This window comes from Pecten maximus, unplaced genomic scaffold, assembly GCF_902652985.1.
Source record: "Pecten maximus unplaced genomic scaffold, xPecMax1.1, whole genome shotgun sequence".
NCBI lineage: Eukaryota > Metazoa > Mollusca > Bivalvia > Pectinida > Pectinidae > Pecten > Pecten maximus.
In genome coordinates, this window is record NW_022982135.1 from 582,653 (window position 1) to 600,986 (window position 18,334).

The following is an 18,334-nucleotide window of genomic DNA, read 5'->3' on the forward strand; positions in this document are numbered from 1 at the left end:
ATCTCCAGAAAAAAACTTTATGATGGATGGATTGATGGACTGACAATGCCATACCATTATACTCCAGTCAAACTTTGATAGACCGTAATACTACTAATAGTCTTAATCACAACTTAACATGTTTTTATTTCTACCAAATAGGATGAATTCAGTATTATGAAAAAAGGCCCATCCCCATGGGTCTTTCAACTTGGTGACCATGAAAGATTTGTTCATTTGAATTAACTCTGTAGCCATTCCTCCCAACATTTTAACTGACTATGTCATAACTCTTGGCATATAACTGGTCTTTGAGAAGACAACACACTTTAACTCTACTGACCTTGCCATTATGTCAATGTCATTCATTTAAACAAACCTGGTAGCCTTTCGTCCCAACATGCTACTGGCCCAATATCATGAACCTTGGCGTCTTGGATCTCAGGCTACATAATGTCATAACGACATGTTCATGTAAAAGGTACAAAAATTGACATTTCACTTTTGACTTAGTGACCTTAACCTTTTGTCAGTTGACTTTGACTACCAACTTTGCCTCATAATGTCATAACAAAATGTTCATCAGTTAAAAGATACAAAATTTGACCTTCACTTTGACTTTGATTTTTAATCTCAGTGTCCATATCTGTGGACTGAACAAATGTTATGACACTGAGCTTCTTGGTAATTGTAAGTTATTTAATGATTTTCCTTGTGATCATTAAAGTAGGTCAAGGTCATTCACATGAAGAAACATTTTTAATTTTCATCCTCGCATACTACAAGTTTAATTCTATGACCCTGGGCCTCTTGGTTCTGAGAAGAAGTCGAAAATATAGAATATTTGCATTAGATGCAAGACAATACCAGACAAAAGGCTATTGCAATAGATCACTTGCGACTTCTTTTCAGGTGACCTTATTAAGGTACAGTCAAACCTGTCTATAGCGACCGCCCAAGGGGAGGCAGAAAAACGGTCACTATAGAAAGGTTGCCTTTATAGACAGGTCAAAATTATTGCACCAACCAATTTACTTAAACCTGCCATAAATAAATTGTCATTGAACAGGGCATTCAGAAGACCAGTCAGAAGTTAAATAAATGCATAAACTTTATAAATCTGAAGGGTTTAATATTTAATGAATTATGGACCCAAACACAAAATATAACTCAAAATGGTCTTATGGATAATTAAAAAAAAAAATTTTGTTCTGAAATAATGCTATATGTATCTATCAAATTATCTCCCTTTCTTTCATAAATAAAGAAAAAGAATACACAATAATTAATTAATTAATTATATTTGTGTTACTACTAATTATTTTGTGTTATAGTCTTCTTAAAACCAATTTTTTTTTTTTTCTGACCCAAATTGAAATCCGGATATTTGTGTCAGTTTACGACTTTTTATTAGTATTGACTAATTAAAGATGGCGGCAGTACAAACGCTAGTACCGACAGCTACGATTAAGAAAGGCATTATTGGCTTTCATGTGAGTAAATCTTGTTGACAGATATGACCAGTGTTTGTTATTGAAGTGATGTATCCTAGTTGTAATCACAAAATTAACTGACCGTGTCAAATGAAGCCACCTGTGCACAGTTGTAATGTAATACCGACACGCATGGTGACCCGACTCCTCTCTTACCGAGCCCCAGGCCAGGGCAGCTACAGTAATTATAGTCTAACAGGTGGTAGGGGTCTTTTGTTTATATACTCAGGCCAGGGTTGTGGTGGTCCTGTGTTTGTATAATCAAGCCAGGGTCGATGTGTCTGAATTTTCCGGGGATTTTATGAGGGATGACTGCCGAGAGCAGAAGATGGCCGACAGAAATCGGTCGCTATAGAAAACAAATTAGCGACCGCCGTTCCGAAATCACCGGTCGTTAGCCACATTAGACAGGTAGTCGCTATACAGAGGGTCGTTATATAGTAAAATCTCACGGGGAATCTTAAAACCGGTTGTTATAGACAGGCAGTCGTTATATACAGGGGGTCGTTAGAGCAGGTTTGACTGTATTTCAAAAGTAATATGTGAAACCACATTTGATACCTCACAGTGGGCCTATTTAGGGATCTTGGCGCCCACCATTGAATGATCTGTATAGGTTCCATATCAGATTGTTCCTCTTACTATTTTTACCTTCCTCTTACTAATCTGTTTAAATTGAGAAACATCCCTGCAGTACTTTTCAAACAAGGGGAACTTAAATATGAAATTTGAGCTTTAGCGATAATGACTGTCTGTCTGTTTTCAGATTGGTTCCAAAATGCAATACGAGGGACCAAGGGGAACCTACATATGAAATATGAGAAAGATCCCTTCAGTACTTTGAGAAATAGAGATAACAAACTTCAATTGTCAAAATTCAAGATGGCTGCCTGTCGGCCAGGTTGTTTTCAGATAGGTCCCAAAATACAATATGCACAACCACAGACCAAGGGAAACCTGCATATAAAATTTGAGAAAGATCCCTTCTGTACTTTCTCAGAAATAGCAATAACAAAAATTGTTTACGAACGGATGGATGGATAGACCACGGACTACGCACACAAGGCGATTTGAATAGACAACCATCATCAGATGGTGGGCTTAAAACCCAGCTGGGTAGGTCACATTTGATACCTCACAGTACACAGGAAAAGTATGTAAGCTGTTACCTTCTACCAGAGTCAGTTTAGTTGTTGTACTCCGTCGTTTCCCGTACCAACTGGAGACAGTACACACATATTGCCCTTCGTCAGATTTTACTGTTTTGTTGATTATAAGGTGATCTGGTTTAGATCTTGTATACTCAGGCAGATCTAAATCAAGCTGTATGGGTCGTCCACCAGGTGATGTATGTTCCCAGGTAACAGATTTGATGAACGGAAAAGCACATAACACTGAACACCTCAATTCTGCTTGTTGTCCTACTTCAACAGTGTAGTATTTATTTTCTATTTCAACAGTAGGCTCGTCTGAAAATTTAAAGATAAAACATCATTTCTTATTTAGGCTCGTCTGAAAATTTAATGATAAAACATCATTTCTTATTTAGGCTCCTCTGAAAATTTAAATATAAAACATCATTTCTTATTTAGGCTCGTCTGAAAATTTAAAGATAAAACATAATTTCTTATTTAGGCTCATCCGAAATTTTAAAGATTAAACAATATTACGAAGGAACATGACAATATAAGAACACAGATATGTCAGCAAGGGCCCCGTCCCATAGCTAGATATCGCTCATAATCATAAAGAAGTAATCTGCTCATATCACTGAGTTTGACATTTAACATTTAGACTTCCAAAACAATGCAAAGAAGAAAATACACATGATACCTACTATATGACTTTTGTTTAATGCCATCCCCATATACCAGTTTGCTAACATTTGTTAGCTTTGATGTATCTGTTTTATTTAAATCTTGTGTGCTTTAACTACAAACCAGGGTTGCTGTCGAAGGTTTTTCCTAAACCTTTGGACATTATGACGTTGACTTTTGACCCGGTGATCTTAATTTGTGGCAGTTGTCACATTTTATCAATACAACCAGTTTAATTCATAACATGTCATGTCAAAAAAAAAATGTTAATCAATAGATGCAAAATTTGCTTCTAAAGTAACTTTGAGTTGGTCTAGCTCATTATTGCAGATACCAATTTGATAACCACTTTATTCAAATATCAAGGTTAAGGTTCATCCATTTAAATACATTTTGTAGCCCTAATTCATTCCTGCATACTTTGTCTCTATGTCATTGTGAAATCATTCCTTAAAGATTTTAACACGTTTGAAACCTCTGACCTTTGAGCAGGTTAGCTTATAATGTTTACCAGTGAAATGATTCCTTTGACCTTTACCTTTGACCCACTGACCTTAACTTTTGGTCAGTTGACTCATATAATTACTATCAACTTTGCTCCATAATGTGATCACATCACTAATGTTCCTTTGTGAAAAGATGCAACATTTGACCTTGACCATAATTAAAACTTAATTACCTTGATCTTTGACCTTGATCTTTGACCTCGGTGTGTGTTTATTTGAACTGAGGATATTTATCAAATTAAATGTGAATTGGTCCATAATTACTGAACTTTAATAGTAATCAGACAGCAACTGTGTGGATGGCATCCTTATCTCTGACGTGGGGCCCTACTTTAACGAAGAACCGTCATCATGGTATTATTTCCCGTAAATCAATTGTGTTGCTTCCTGTTTTGTTCCATTTGCTATATATCTACTAACTTGCGCTTACTTATGAATTTAGGAATAACGTCTGTGTAATTTACATGATTTTATGAACATTTGAAAAGATGGAAATCAAGTTCTCTGGTCCTGAAGGCTTAATATTTAAATATCAGTGTGAATTCAATGTTTGGTAGTTTTAGAATTGGACTATGGCTGCCATCAAGTGATCATCATGAAATACCGGTAGATACCTGTGAAGCGACACCAGAGCCATCCAAATAATATAACTGCCACCGTACAAGCAATAAAAGCCCATCCATTGCTTGTTAGGTCTGCAAGCGAAGAACCATTCTCAGAGTCAGACAGCACCATTTGTACTCCATATGCGACCAATACCACGGCGACAAGGTGGAGCGTCTTCATGGTGACTCCTGTAATGATAAGTCATACACATTAACGACACCAAGACTACAAGGTGGATCACTTCACAGTGACCTTGACCTTTAGTCAGTTGACTTTTTGTTTGAAACATTTCAACATGTTATAAAATGATCATCAGTGAAAAGCTACAAAAACCTAACCTTGACCTTCACCCCAGATACATATATGACCTTGAGCTCTAAATAACTAAATACTGCTTCATCAGGTCATACAAAATGTTTATCAGTAAAAAGATACAAAATTTGTCATTGACTGATGACCTTGACCCTGACATACATTTTTGTGAACTTAACATGCATCTTGACTAAAATTTGTTCCCCTCCCGAAAGGAAGCTTCTGTACCAATTCTGTACAAATTCATTCTTTATGACTTGTAGCAGTTTAAGGGACTTACTTCTTTTACCCTATTTGGCCTTGCCTCTCCAGCCAAGGGTCCTGGGGTTGTCACTATATTTATGCAATATTTTCCCTTCATCAAAGGAAAACCAATGGGACAATTTTTTGGTTAAAAGCCATTGTTTCGTTCATGACTTATAGTGATTTAAAGGACTTACCTCTATTTCCCCTATTAGGACCCTCCCCTCCGGCCCCAACGAGGGCCAGAATCACCATTCATGCAAAATACTTCTGACCAAATTTGCTGAAAGTCCATTCAGTATATAATGACTAGTAGCTATCGGTAAGAAAAATTGGCAGACGACGCACAGACGACAAACGACATACATCACACAATGATATAAGCTTACCGGCCTTTTGGATATAAAACTTATATATTGACCTGCATTACCGCCCCTCATGATACAGACAAACATTATCACCGTCCCTCAGGATACAGACAAACATTATCACCGTCCCTCAGGATACAGACAAACATTATCACTGCCCCTCAGGATATACACAAACATTATCACCGCCCCTCAGGATACAGACAAACATTATCACTGCCCCTCAGGATACACAAACATTATCACCACCCCTCAGGATACAGACAAACATTATCACCGCCACTCAGGATACACAAACATTATCACCACCCCTCAGGATACACAAACATTATCACCGCCCCTCAGGATACAGACAAACATTATCACCACCCCTCGGGATACACAAACATTATCACCACCCCTCAGGATATACACAAACATTATCACCACCCCTCAGGATACAGACAAACATTATCACCACCTCTCAGAATACTGACAAACATTATCACCACCCCTCAGAATACACACAAACATTATCACCACCCCTCAGGATACAGACAAACATTATCACCACCTCTCAGGATACAGACAAACATTATCACCACCCCTCAGAATATCAAACATTATCACCGCCCCTCAGAATACACACAAACATTATCACCACCCCTCAGGATACAGACAAACATTATCACCACCGCTCAGAATATCAAACATTATCACCGCCCCTCAGAATACACACAAACATTATCACCACCCCTCAGGATACAGACAAACATTATCACCACCTCTCAGGATACAGACAAACATTATCACCACCCCTCAGAATATCAAACATTATCACCACCCCTCAGGATACAGACAAACATTATCACCACCCCTCAGGATACAGACAAACATTATCACCACCTCTCAGGATACAGACAAACATTATCACCACCCCTCAGAATATCAAACATTATCACCACCCCTCAGAATATCAAACATTATCACCACCCCTCAGGATACACACAAACATTATCACCACCCCTCAGGATACACACAAACATTATCACCACCCCTCAGGATACAGACAAACATTATCACCACCCCTCAGAATACACACAAACATTATCACCACCCCTCAGAATATCAAACATTATCACCACCCCTCAGAATACAGACAAACATTATCACCACCCCTCAGAATACACACAAACATTATCACCACCCCTCAGAATATCAAACATTATCACCACCCCTCAGGATACAGACAAACATTATCACCGCCCCTCAGAATACACACAAACATTATCACCACCCCTCAGGATACAGACAAACATTATCACCACCCCTCAGAATATCAAACATTATCACCACCTCTCAGAATACACACAAACATTATCACCTCCCCTCAGGATACAGACAAACATTATCACCACCCCTCAGAATATCAAACATTATCACCTCCCCTCAGAATACACACAAACATTATCACCACCCCTCGGGATACACAAACATTATCACTGCCCCTCGGGATACACAAACATTATCACCACCCCTCAGGATACACAAACATTATCACCACCCCTCGGGATACACAAACATTATCACCATCCCTCAGAATACACAAACATTATCACCACCCCTCAGGATACACAAACATTATCACCACCCCTCGGGATACACAAACATTATCACCACCCCTCAGAATACACAAACATTATCACCACCCCTCAGGATACAGACAAACATTATTACCACCTCTCAGGATACACACAAACATTATCACCACCCCTCAGGATACAGACAAACATTATCACCACCCCTCAGAATACACACAAACATTATCACCACCCCTCAGGATACACACAAACATTATCACCACCTCTCAGGATACAGACAAACATTATCACCGCCCCTCAGAATACACAAACATTATCACCACCTCTCAGAATACACACAAACATTATCACCACCCCTCAGGATACACAAACATTATCACCACCCCTCAGAATACACAAACATTATCACCACCTCTCAGGATACAGACAAACATTATCACCACCCCTCAGGATACAGACAAACATTATCACCGCCCCTCAGGATACAGACAAACATTATCACCACCCCTCAGAATACACAAACATTATCACCACCCCTCAGAATACAGACAAACATTATCACCACCTCTCAGGATACAGACAAACATTATCACCACCCCTCAGGATATACACAAACATTATCACCGCCCCTCAGGATACAGACAAACATTATCACCACCTCTCAGGATATACACAAACATTATCACCACCTCTCAGAATACACACAAACATTATCACCACCTCTCAGGATATACACAAACATTATCACCACCTCTCAGGATATACACAAACATTATCACCACCCCTCAGAATACACAAACATTATCACCACCCCTCAGGATACAGACAAACATTATCACCACCTCTCAGAATACACACAAACATTATCACCACCTCTCAGGATATACACAAACATTATCACCGCCCCTCAGGATACAGACAAACATTATCACCACCCCTCAGAATACACAAACATTATCACCACCTCTCAGGATACACAAACATTATCACCACCCCTCAGAATACACAAACATTATCACCACCCCTCAGGATACACAAACATTATCACCGCCCCTCAGGATACAGACAAACATTATCACCACCCCTCGGGATACACAAACATTATCACCACCCCTCAGGATATACACAAACATTATCACCACCCCTCAGGATACAGGCAAACATTATCACCACCTCTCAGAATACTGCCAAACATTATCACCACCCCTCAGAATACACACAAACATTATCACCACCCCTCAGGATACAGACAAACATTATCACCACCTCTCAGGATACAGACAAACATTATCACCACCCCTCAGAATATCAAACATTATCACCACCCCTCAGAATACACACAAACATTATCACCACCCCTCAGGATACAGACAAACATTATCACCACCTCTCAGGATACAGACAAACATTATCACCACCCCTCAGGATACAGACAAACATTATCACCACCCCTCAGAATACACACAAACATTATCACCACCTCTCAGGATACAGACAAACATTATCACCACCCCTCAGAATACACACAAACATTATCACCACCTCTCAGGATACAGACAAACATTATCACCACCCCTCAGAATATCAAACATTATCACCGCCCCTCAGAATACAGACAAACATTATCACCATCCCTCAGGATACAGACAAATATTATCACCGCCCCTCAGGATACAGACAAACATTATCACCACCCCTCAGGATACACAAACATTATCACTGCCCCTCAGGATACACAAACATTATCACCGCCCCTCAGAATACTGACAAAAACATTATCACCTCCCCTCAGGATACAGACAAACATTATCACCACCCCTCAGAATATCGACAAACATTATCACCGCCCCTCAGAATATTGACAAACAGTACCACCGCCCCTCAGAATATGTTGACTGGCCTGGCTTAATCCCTGGCCTATGGGGATGCGGTGGCCGATCGCGAGTGGTTATAACATAAATAGGTGTCCCGACACTGTATCAATAGCCCTAGGCCAAGCCTCCACAACTGGGTTGTGAGTTCCAAACCCTGGTTTTTTTCACGGTACTACGGCTTTTCTCCATCTTGGAAACCTGGCACGTCCTTAAATTATGCTGGCTGTCAATAGGACGTTAAAATAAACTAAACTCCATGGTTTACACCAAGCTCCCTGGCTTGTACACGTACACCGGGCGGTAGAGTGCAGGGTACGCAATTTCGTACACTTTCGGTATGTATGATATCTAAATACATTTTCATCAAATAATTTCAAATCGAGAAAGTATACCTAGCATTAGATGTACAAATGATTCGTAACATACCTGAGCGTGGGCCTAATCTGATATGAACACACGTGTCACTGCGCATGAGAGCTGTTGTTAATTGGTGTTAACCCATACCGAAATAAAGCACACTAAAGTATACTTTTATGCTACTTTAAGTATACACTTTTTCCTACTTTTTTGAAAAAGTACCAAAAAAGTATACTTTTTTTGTACTTTTCTGGACTTAGAAATTTTTCAGAGTACTTTTTCTGTACTAAATTTGGACTCTGAAATTTCTCAGAGTACTTTTTTTGTACTTTTCTGGACTTAGAAACTTTTCAGGGTACTTTTTCTGTACTTTATTTGGACTCTGAAATTTTTCAGAGTACTTTTTTTGTACTTATTCTGGACTTAGAAATTTTTCATGGTACTTTATTTGGACTCTGAAATTTTTCAGAGTACTTTTTTTGTGCTAAAATCTGACTTAGAATTTTTTGAAAGATTGTGAAAATATGGATGTACTTTTTTCCTACTTTTTTGGGACTTAGAATTTTTCAGCTAATGCCATTGTGCTTTTTTTGTACTTATTATGGACTTAGAATATTTTCAGACATTGCGAGGGGTTATAGCATATTAATATTTTCAAAATTAAATCTGACTTTTTCAGTCGACTACAAATCTAAGACTAAAAAAATAATACCCAGGATTAACCACAACAAATATCTATCAAATAAGATACAGAAAATTATCATTTGGTAATATTAAATGTTTTTGATCTCGTTTTTTGTTTTTGTTTTTGTTTTTTTTTTCTTTTTTATGTTCTAAAAAATACTTTTCATACTTTGATCAGTACCACAGAAATTTATCTAAAAATAATTAAAATTCAACAATTATTATCATAAGTATTTCACTTCAATGTACTTTGTTAGTAAGGTTCACACATTTTAACGGTGATTTCTTTGTCACTTTTCGTTTGTATTTCCATATGCATCTCAGAAGTAATAAACTTCACATTGATGAATGTTACTATACGTTCATGTGACGAACGTCAAAACTTAGCTCTATAAAATTTTTGTTCCAGATCGTTCTTTGAAGTTACAGTATTTTGGCTTTAATTATAAACTCTTTAACGGAGTTTAAAACATTTCGTTTATCCAAACGTTAACCTCTACCAGATCGGGGATCACTCTACGAACACACATGTGCCCGTGCCTGTAATACGCTTTTAATTCATTCAAATGAAATTAAAATCACCTGCTCTTTGTCTGCATATCATATACTTGCTGGATATACGTGGTTTTAAGATTACATCTGATAATTGCACCCGAAATCACGTCGTGTTCTGTCAAAATATTCACCGATATACTCGTATAAACATGTGTAATACTGATATAGTCACTCGGACGCTTCTTTGTAAAACGTATATTGAAGTCAAGCGCTGTGATGATCTCGATCTCGATATGGCTTGACTGACAACAAACAGGCATGATCAAGGAACAATATTCCGGTATTTAAATCAGAATTACATCGCATTCATTGAAATGGTGAAAGTGAACACAAAAAGAAAACTTTAATTTGTCTGATATTTATTTAGCAAGATCGTACGATAATTCGGACAACGACACAATGTAGCTGTACTCTAATATGTTGTAGAATGATCTCGTAGGAGTGTTGTGTGTACAAATAAAATACTCTATTGTATACAGAAATCAAGATCAATACCAAGATCTATCATAAATATTTTAATTGATATAGTAGACGGCTTGAATAACTGCAACACCAAGATCGATCAAAAATATTTCAACTGTTTTAAACTAAATCTTGAAACCTGTCCTGTGTGTTAAGCTAACAAAGCGATCAGGATATATATGCTTAACGTCGTACCGAAAGTTAATTTCACCCGTGGTGTTAATTAATATAAGCGACAGTCGACTGTAATGGCAAATCATACCTAGCTTTATTGTTTATTGGAGTTACCTGTGTACCTCCCGTCTCACCTGTACACATATTAATTGCCCCTCTTAGACTAAGTCTTATGCCCGCGGCGTTAATTATAACAATTTATATTGTCAAGCTTGACTGCCTTTCACTACGATCAGATCACAGTTGCCTACCCTCATTTAAACAAAACATCCGGATTACATAACAGGTACTGACGAGGCTTATTTATACCTGTGTCAGATTACCATCGGTCGGTTCACCTATGACCTCGGGGCCGTGATCTCGTTTGTTTATTTCGGTTTACGGAATCTACCGAGATTTGACGAGTTCGCTTCGTGCGATCATTTTGTGCAATGTGCAAGCTTTAAATGCTGAAGTAGTAATACCAAAAGTATGAAACAATAGAGATTAAGGAAGTAGAATATAAAAAAACAAGTAATAAAAGAATGAAATCGATACAGTAGATCTCCGACAAAACTTTTTTTTTATCCCATGATGCAACAAACAGCGAGATTTTAGCGGGAAGTCTGATAGCCATGTTTGAATTTCACCGGATGTTTATCAACGGAAGAAACATAAACAAACACGATTTTGATATAGAATAGCCTAAAAACGAAATTCATTTTCTTGCCTAACTGAAGAAGATCGACTATCTGTCAGTAAGTGGCCAAAGAATATCAGCTTTCTTGTTGTTTTTGGCGACAAATGCTCATTTTGACCCGAAAATATCACAGATATCGCGACCAGGTAAGTTTACAATTTTATTATTTAAATCTATTTCGTCTTCTGCACGTTCCTACATCGTTTCACATTATATAGGTGAATAGGGGCCTACACATGTTAATATTAATACTTGATTACTTCGTGTTTCAGGGTTTTCATAATGAATTCATCACCGATTACAGTTTACACGGCCCGAGTTTAATTAACAAAGAACTGCTAGATCCACGTGTGTTTCAATCGTAAGTATTCAATTTACAGATTTATGCTACCATACGCCTGGGATTTTATAAGCATCCTGATTGATAGCACCCAAATATTGAGAACAAGAAGAATTTTATTTCTTTATTGACGAACTTCGACGTAGTTATATTGCATTTTTATTTCTGTCACGTAACGGTAAATTCGTAATATCTTAATTTTTATGACTTCGTTTTTCAATGGAATTTATTGAAATTTCACTTACATGTAAAGAATTATTTGCTTATTCATCTGATAATATTTACAGAATTTTTTGTAGTTGATTTCAAGAGATATTGCATAAAATTTCAAAAAAAATAGCAATGACATTTTTAAGTTAGAATATAAGAACGAAAGTAACGTCACATTTCGGGCAACATGTGTATATCTATTTTAGGGAATATATGTAAAAATATCGGTAAATGAGCTAATAATTGTCTACTATAGTATATGGAATTTGAAGAAAATACATTCAAAAACGAAGTCAATAAAATCCATTGAAAATTTGTTGTATGTCATGATCATGATCAATTCTAGCTGCGATAACGTAGCTCTGGACGACGGACGGATAATTTCTGACAGATGGTCGTCGTCAGAGCTACGATTCCCTCCCATTGCTCGTAATGTAGCAAAACAGTGAACCTCGAAAATGCTACAAATAGCGGATATCGTTTAACTTTGGAGTAATAGTTCGTATAATTAAACATTTCTAATTCAATTTTGCAATGTATTAGCCTACCGTCTAATCTAGAAATCTTTAATTCGCATATTCTGATATCATACTGCTCGGAGTTGTCTCCGTGATCCGCCATGATACTTCTCGAAGAACTCTCGCGAGGATTCTAACCCAAATATGGAACCCGTGATCCATATATGGATGAAGCTACTACGATAAATAAATACATAATCAGAGATATTTAACCACTCTTTTGTAACTCTTGTGAAGAAAGCGAATCTTACTTTGCGTAATTAAATAATTTCAGAATGAATTGACCTTCCTTACCGAGATATATTACTCCGAATCTGTTTTTCTGTTGAAATCTCGCGGGAAACCTCATTAGCATCAATTTATTTTGATTTCCTTATAAGGAAATTGACTTTTACACTTGTATCAAAGATGGCGGTATGTTTGAACTGATATCTCCGTGTGTCTTGCTCGTTTTGGATTTTACCATTTATTGTCAAACATTTGAAGTAATGTGCAGGTTTGTTGCTTGAATATTCATCATAGATACTAGAATCATCAATTTACATGTTGTTTTTTTTATCCGAGAAAAATTTTACCACTGCTAATACTGCCCGATGTGAATCACATCGGCGCTTGCTACACTATCGGCAATGGGAGGGACTTCATACCCTGCCGGAGAGCTGTGTAGGCAGGGTATGAATATTCGTTCTAGATCAATTCACAAAAAAATGATCTCAAGAAATGATTGAATAAAAAAAATCTGTGTTTTGGAGTATTTTGATAGTTAGTTGCATAATTTAAGATGAAACAAACTGTCAGAGAATTCTGGAGTAGCTTGATTTTTATTAAAGCACTTATCCTTATAATTAAAAGTTTTATGTTGTAACTTTAAACTTGTATACCTGTGGCTAGGTTTTCTTGATAAAAAGACTTCCAAGCAGACATGCATGTAATAAATGACAGTAAAGTGATCAGGTGCATATATAAGGAAAATTATCTACATTTTTATATTGAACAAATCTTCACAATTATTCTAAGTTTTGATATACAAAATATTTTAAAATTTTCTCTTTCTTCCAACAGATTATGCAGTACATTCTGAAGTGACGGAAAGCTTGAAGATATTGCATTGTGGTCCGAATTGAGGGCAATGATTCGCATAAAGCAAGAAAGGAATGAAGAGAATCAGACATTTTATTTTTCGAATTCACACTTACTTGGATTTGACCAGTTTAAGCAAGCAACATTATGCATATACCATACTTCATTGTATTCAGTATGCATTTATGCATTGTTTTTTATTTACATCTTTTTGTTGTGTTTCCTCAAGAGGAATTATGATTCGACAATTTTTACAAATGTTATTGCCCTTTTTATTTAGAATGGTATATTTTTTTTGTCTGGATCTCCTACATACACATGATATAAAATTGTGTTTTCCTGCTTGAAAAAAATATTAGAATAATTTATCAAAAGTTATTGCCCTTATACATAGATGTCCATCTGTAAATCCTTAACCTCACCCTTAAACAAATTTCGAGCTTATTAGATCCAGACTTTGCTATGGCATGAAATTATACTCAGTGGAATTGTGATTGGATAACTAATCTTGTATTTCAATGTTTGTTTTCACTTGATACAATTGTGCATTTCTCTTAGGAATGGGACTGATGTATGTATTGTTTAAGCATGCAGTATTCTCATTTAAGCTTATCTCCTATATTTTCAGAACTAATTTCCTACACCATTAAATTAAGTCCCTTTTTTGGTAATTTTTTCCTTCTTTTTCAGTACTTTTTTTATACTTTTTCAGTACAAATTTCCTACTTTTTTAGTACTATTTTCCTACTTTTCTAGTACTTTTTTCCTACTTTTCCACTACTTTTTCAGTACTAATTTCCTACCTTATTGGTACTTTTTTCCTACTTTTTCAGTCCTAATTTCCTTCTTTTCAATACCATTTTCCTACTTTTTTGATACTTTTTCAGTACAGATTTCCTACTTTTTTAGTACTATTTTCCTACTTTTCTAGTACTTTTTTCCTACTTTTCCACTACTTTTTCAGTACTAATTTCCTACCTTATTGGTACTTTTTTCCTACTTTTTCAGTACTAATTTCCTGCTTTTTCTGTACCATTTTCATACTTTTTTTGTACTTTTGTACTTTTTTGTACTTTATGGACTTCCCTGTAAAAGTACTAAAAAAGTATAAAAGCACAAAAAAAGTACACCATCAATTTGGCCCTGTGCACTTTATACTATTATTGTACTTTTAATGTACTATTTCTGTACTATATTTGTGCTTTTTCTGTACTTAATGAAAACAATAAAATGTACTAAAGGTATACTTTTGTTAGACTTTTTTTGTACTTTAGTACTTTTTTTGACTCAATTTGGAACCGTGTTGGAATATCGGTTCCAAATTGAGTCAAAAAAAGCATACTTTTTCTATGCTTTTTTAGTACTTTTTTCCCATACTTTTTTTGTACTTTATTTCGGTGTGGGAATTGCTGGGTTTACAGTACATAACGACATAAGATACTTACCTGGTGTTACATTAACACTTGATCTTTGACTTGACCTATCTCAATCATCTTAGGGAAGATGCACTGTTCCGCTGACAAAGTTAAGTTGTTTGTCCGTGTCACCTCGTCTGATTTCTGTGTTAAGACAAAATTTACTCATTATGATTAAAGGGTTTTTGACACAAAAAGGTTTAAGTTGTCTATATATTGGTTTTCTGAAAAGCCGGTCAAACACCCCACATTTCTGGGGTTGTGTATATACAGGCTGAGATAAAGGGCACGGCATGGGTCCATCTGGACAGCTGACCTATATGCAAAATTTCATTGTGATAACGAGGTAGGTCAGCATCATACATCACAGGTTCACCGCTGCTGAGACAGTTAAACTGATAGTATAACAAACATTACAAACGCCCAAATGTGTCACATTAAATCACTATGTCATATTAAATCACTATGTCATATTAAATCACTATGTCATATTAAATTAATATGTCATATTAAATTACTATGTCATATTAAATCACTGTCATATCATATCACTATGTTGCATTAAATCACTATGTCATATTAAATCACAATGTCACATTAAATCACAATGTCACATTAAATCACAATGTCACATTAAATCACTACTGTATACCTGGTATTTTTCGCCCCAGGTTATTTTCGCCCTTGAGCAACTCAAAAGATATTCGCCCCGTTTTAATTTCGCCCTAAACTACTTTTAAGAAATGTATTTTCCTCGTTCACAATCGGAAAATACCGTTCTGAATTCTCGATACAATTGCACTCGGAACACTCGGGATTTATCCAGTTCCCCCATTTTCTTTTCTTCGCATATTGCGCTGAGGTGTGAAATGTAATCAGGTGTGAAATATACAACGTTTAGCTGTGTTCAGATTTACTTCAGCCTATATTGATTCAAATAGTATAAGGTATGCATGGTCGATTTCAAGCAAACGCGATGAGTGGTGAGTTCACCGTGCCGTGACTAATTAGAAGTCTACTGACCAGTGTTTTCTTTTGTTCATTTGTCATCGATTGAAGCCACAAGCGACGGTGAAGTCATACAATCAGCCTTCACAATGGAGAGACCTATTTGTGTGCATAATTTTAAAACATGTTTGGATTTTAAAAGTTACTTAGTATTTAAAGCTTTTGTTTAAAATGAAATATACTAAACCTAGTACGCTGTCTTATTTTCGCCGATATTTTCGATTTAACTCCACGTGATATCGCAAATTTACAAGGCCTATATTTAGATCTAGATTTTATTTCATATGCACAGATTGGAATAAAACAATTAACTATTTTATAAACTTAGTGTAAATATATAACACGTGTTGCCTGTAATTGTATAGGATATAACACACTTGGAAAGTACGAGGGTATGTTTTGGATCCGACTACAAGTAGCCTATGTACGATAACTTGTAAATCCTGCAATTGAGCTTGAAATTTTCGCCGTCATCTTAAATTCGCCCTATCGTCAAAGGGCGAAAATGGCGAAAATTAAACGGGGGCGAAAATTACCAGGTATACAGTATGTCACATTAAATCACTATGTTAATTAAATCCCTGTCATATTAAATCACTATGTCACATTAAATCACTATGTTAATTAAATTACTATGTCATATTAAATCACAATGTCACATATTAAATCACTATGTCACATTAAATCACTATGTTAATTAAATTACTATGTCATATTAAATCACTATGTCATACATGTATTAAATCACAATGTCACATTAAATCACTATGTCACATTAAATCACTATGTTAATTAAATAACTATGTCATATTAAATCACTATGTCATACATGTATTAAATCACAATGTCACATTAAATCACAATGTCATATTAAATCACAATGTCATATTAAATTAATATGTCATATTAAATCACTATTTTCGCGTTTCGCGGTTGATAATTAGATGATTAGTTTGTATAGGATATTGGTTACATGTACTCCAGTGATGATTCTGTGAATCATTAAATAACTGTATTTAATTCAACTCTATTCCATAAGTTGTACAACTTAATGGATAACATATATATATTATAACATTAATGCACTTTTACATGATTTATAATTCATTCTACAAAATAGTTCTCACTGACGACGTCACATACATTTACATTCAACTTTTATTACTTAACTACTTGATCTTAAGGAACAATACAATTCCTATATAATTCATTCAATAAGCTAATTTGATGAGATTTGTCACAAAGAGAAATAATCATTAAGAAGTGAATATATTCTAATTACAAGAGGCCCATGGGCCTTAACGGTCACCTGATTTTTGAAATATTGCAGTAAATTTGATTGACACTTTTTGGGATCAGTCAGGGTCAACATGTGCATACCATTAAGCAGTCATCCCATGCTGATAAATTGATAATGTTAACAAATTTAGAATGAATTTCAAAACAACTAAGGTTGGCATTATCCACCCCCCCCCCCCCCCCCCCCCCCCTTAACTGAAATGTTCAGTAAATAGAAGTCTGTATTTCTAAGGTAACATTTATACTTAATAATGGCTTTATGTAATTTCTATATCAGTAGAAAATAGTAAGTGTCCTCTTTCAGATACAACTTTTATATTGATTGTAAATAGTGAAGTTTGTTTGCTATGATAAATGAAACTATAGTGTAAGAAATACAAACTGGTCTTGTCAAACAATATCCAGAGATCCCTAGGGAGTCTATATTGCGTGTCCTCCGCGAGGGACGAGCTAAAAGTATAAAGTTAAGGGCTAAGAGCCCAAAATAAGGTAACTCCGCCGTAGCCGGTCCCAAGCCCGTGTTGAGAAAGGAGGAGGGGAACACCAACTGACAACATCTAACAGTCACCCCGGACTAATGTTCTAACCTAGAGTCGCGAGTAGAGGTTGTAACCTAAATCACCCCGGACTAATGTTCTAATCTAGAGTCGCGAGTAGAGGTTGTAACCTAAATCACTCCGGACTAATGTTCTAACCTAGAGTCGCGAGTAGAGGTTGTAACCTAAATCACCCCGGACTAATGTTCTAACCTAGAGTCGCGAGTAGAGGTTGTAAC

The 18,334-nt window shown here is 36.1% G+C and overlaps 2 protein-coding genes across 4 annotated transcripts in view; one reads left to right on the forward strand and one right to left on the reverse strand.

Annotated features, from left to right (window-relative positions):
- LOC117320373 overlaps positions 1–18,334 on the forward strand; it is a 359,054-nt gene that overhangs the window by 320,813 nt on the left and 19,907 nt on the right. The window lies entirely within an intron of this gene.
- LOC117320370 overlaps positions 1–18,334 on the reverse strand; it is a 242,323-nt gene that overhangs the window by 165,695 nt on the left and 58,294 nt on the right. For all 3 annotated transcript variants that reach the window (XM_033874971.1, XM_033874969.1, XM_033874970.1), the window contains 3 exons: positions 15,283–15,396; positions 4,410–4,589; positions 2,642–2,941 (listed from right to left, as the gene is read on the reverse strand). In XM_033874971.1, the coding sequence (XP_033730862.1) occupies positions 2,642–2,941; positions 4,410–4,581 (472 nt within the window). In that variant the 5' untranslated portion in view covers positions 4,582–4,589; positions 15,283–15,396. Of the gene's footprint in view, positions 1–2,641; positions 2,942–4,409; positions 4,590–15,282; positions 15,397–18,334 lie in introns of those variants that run through there.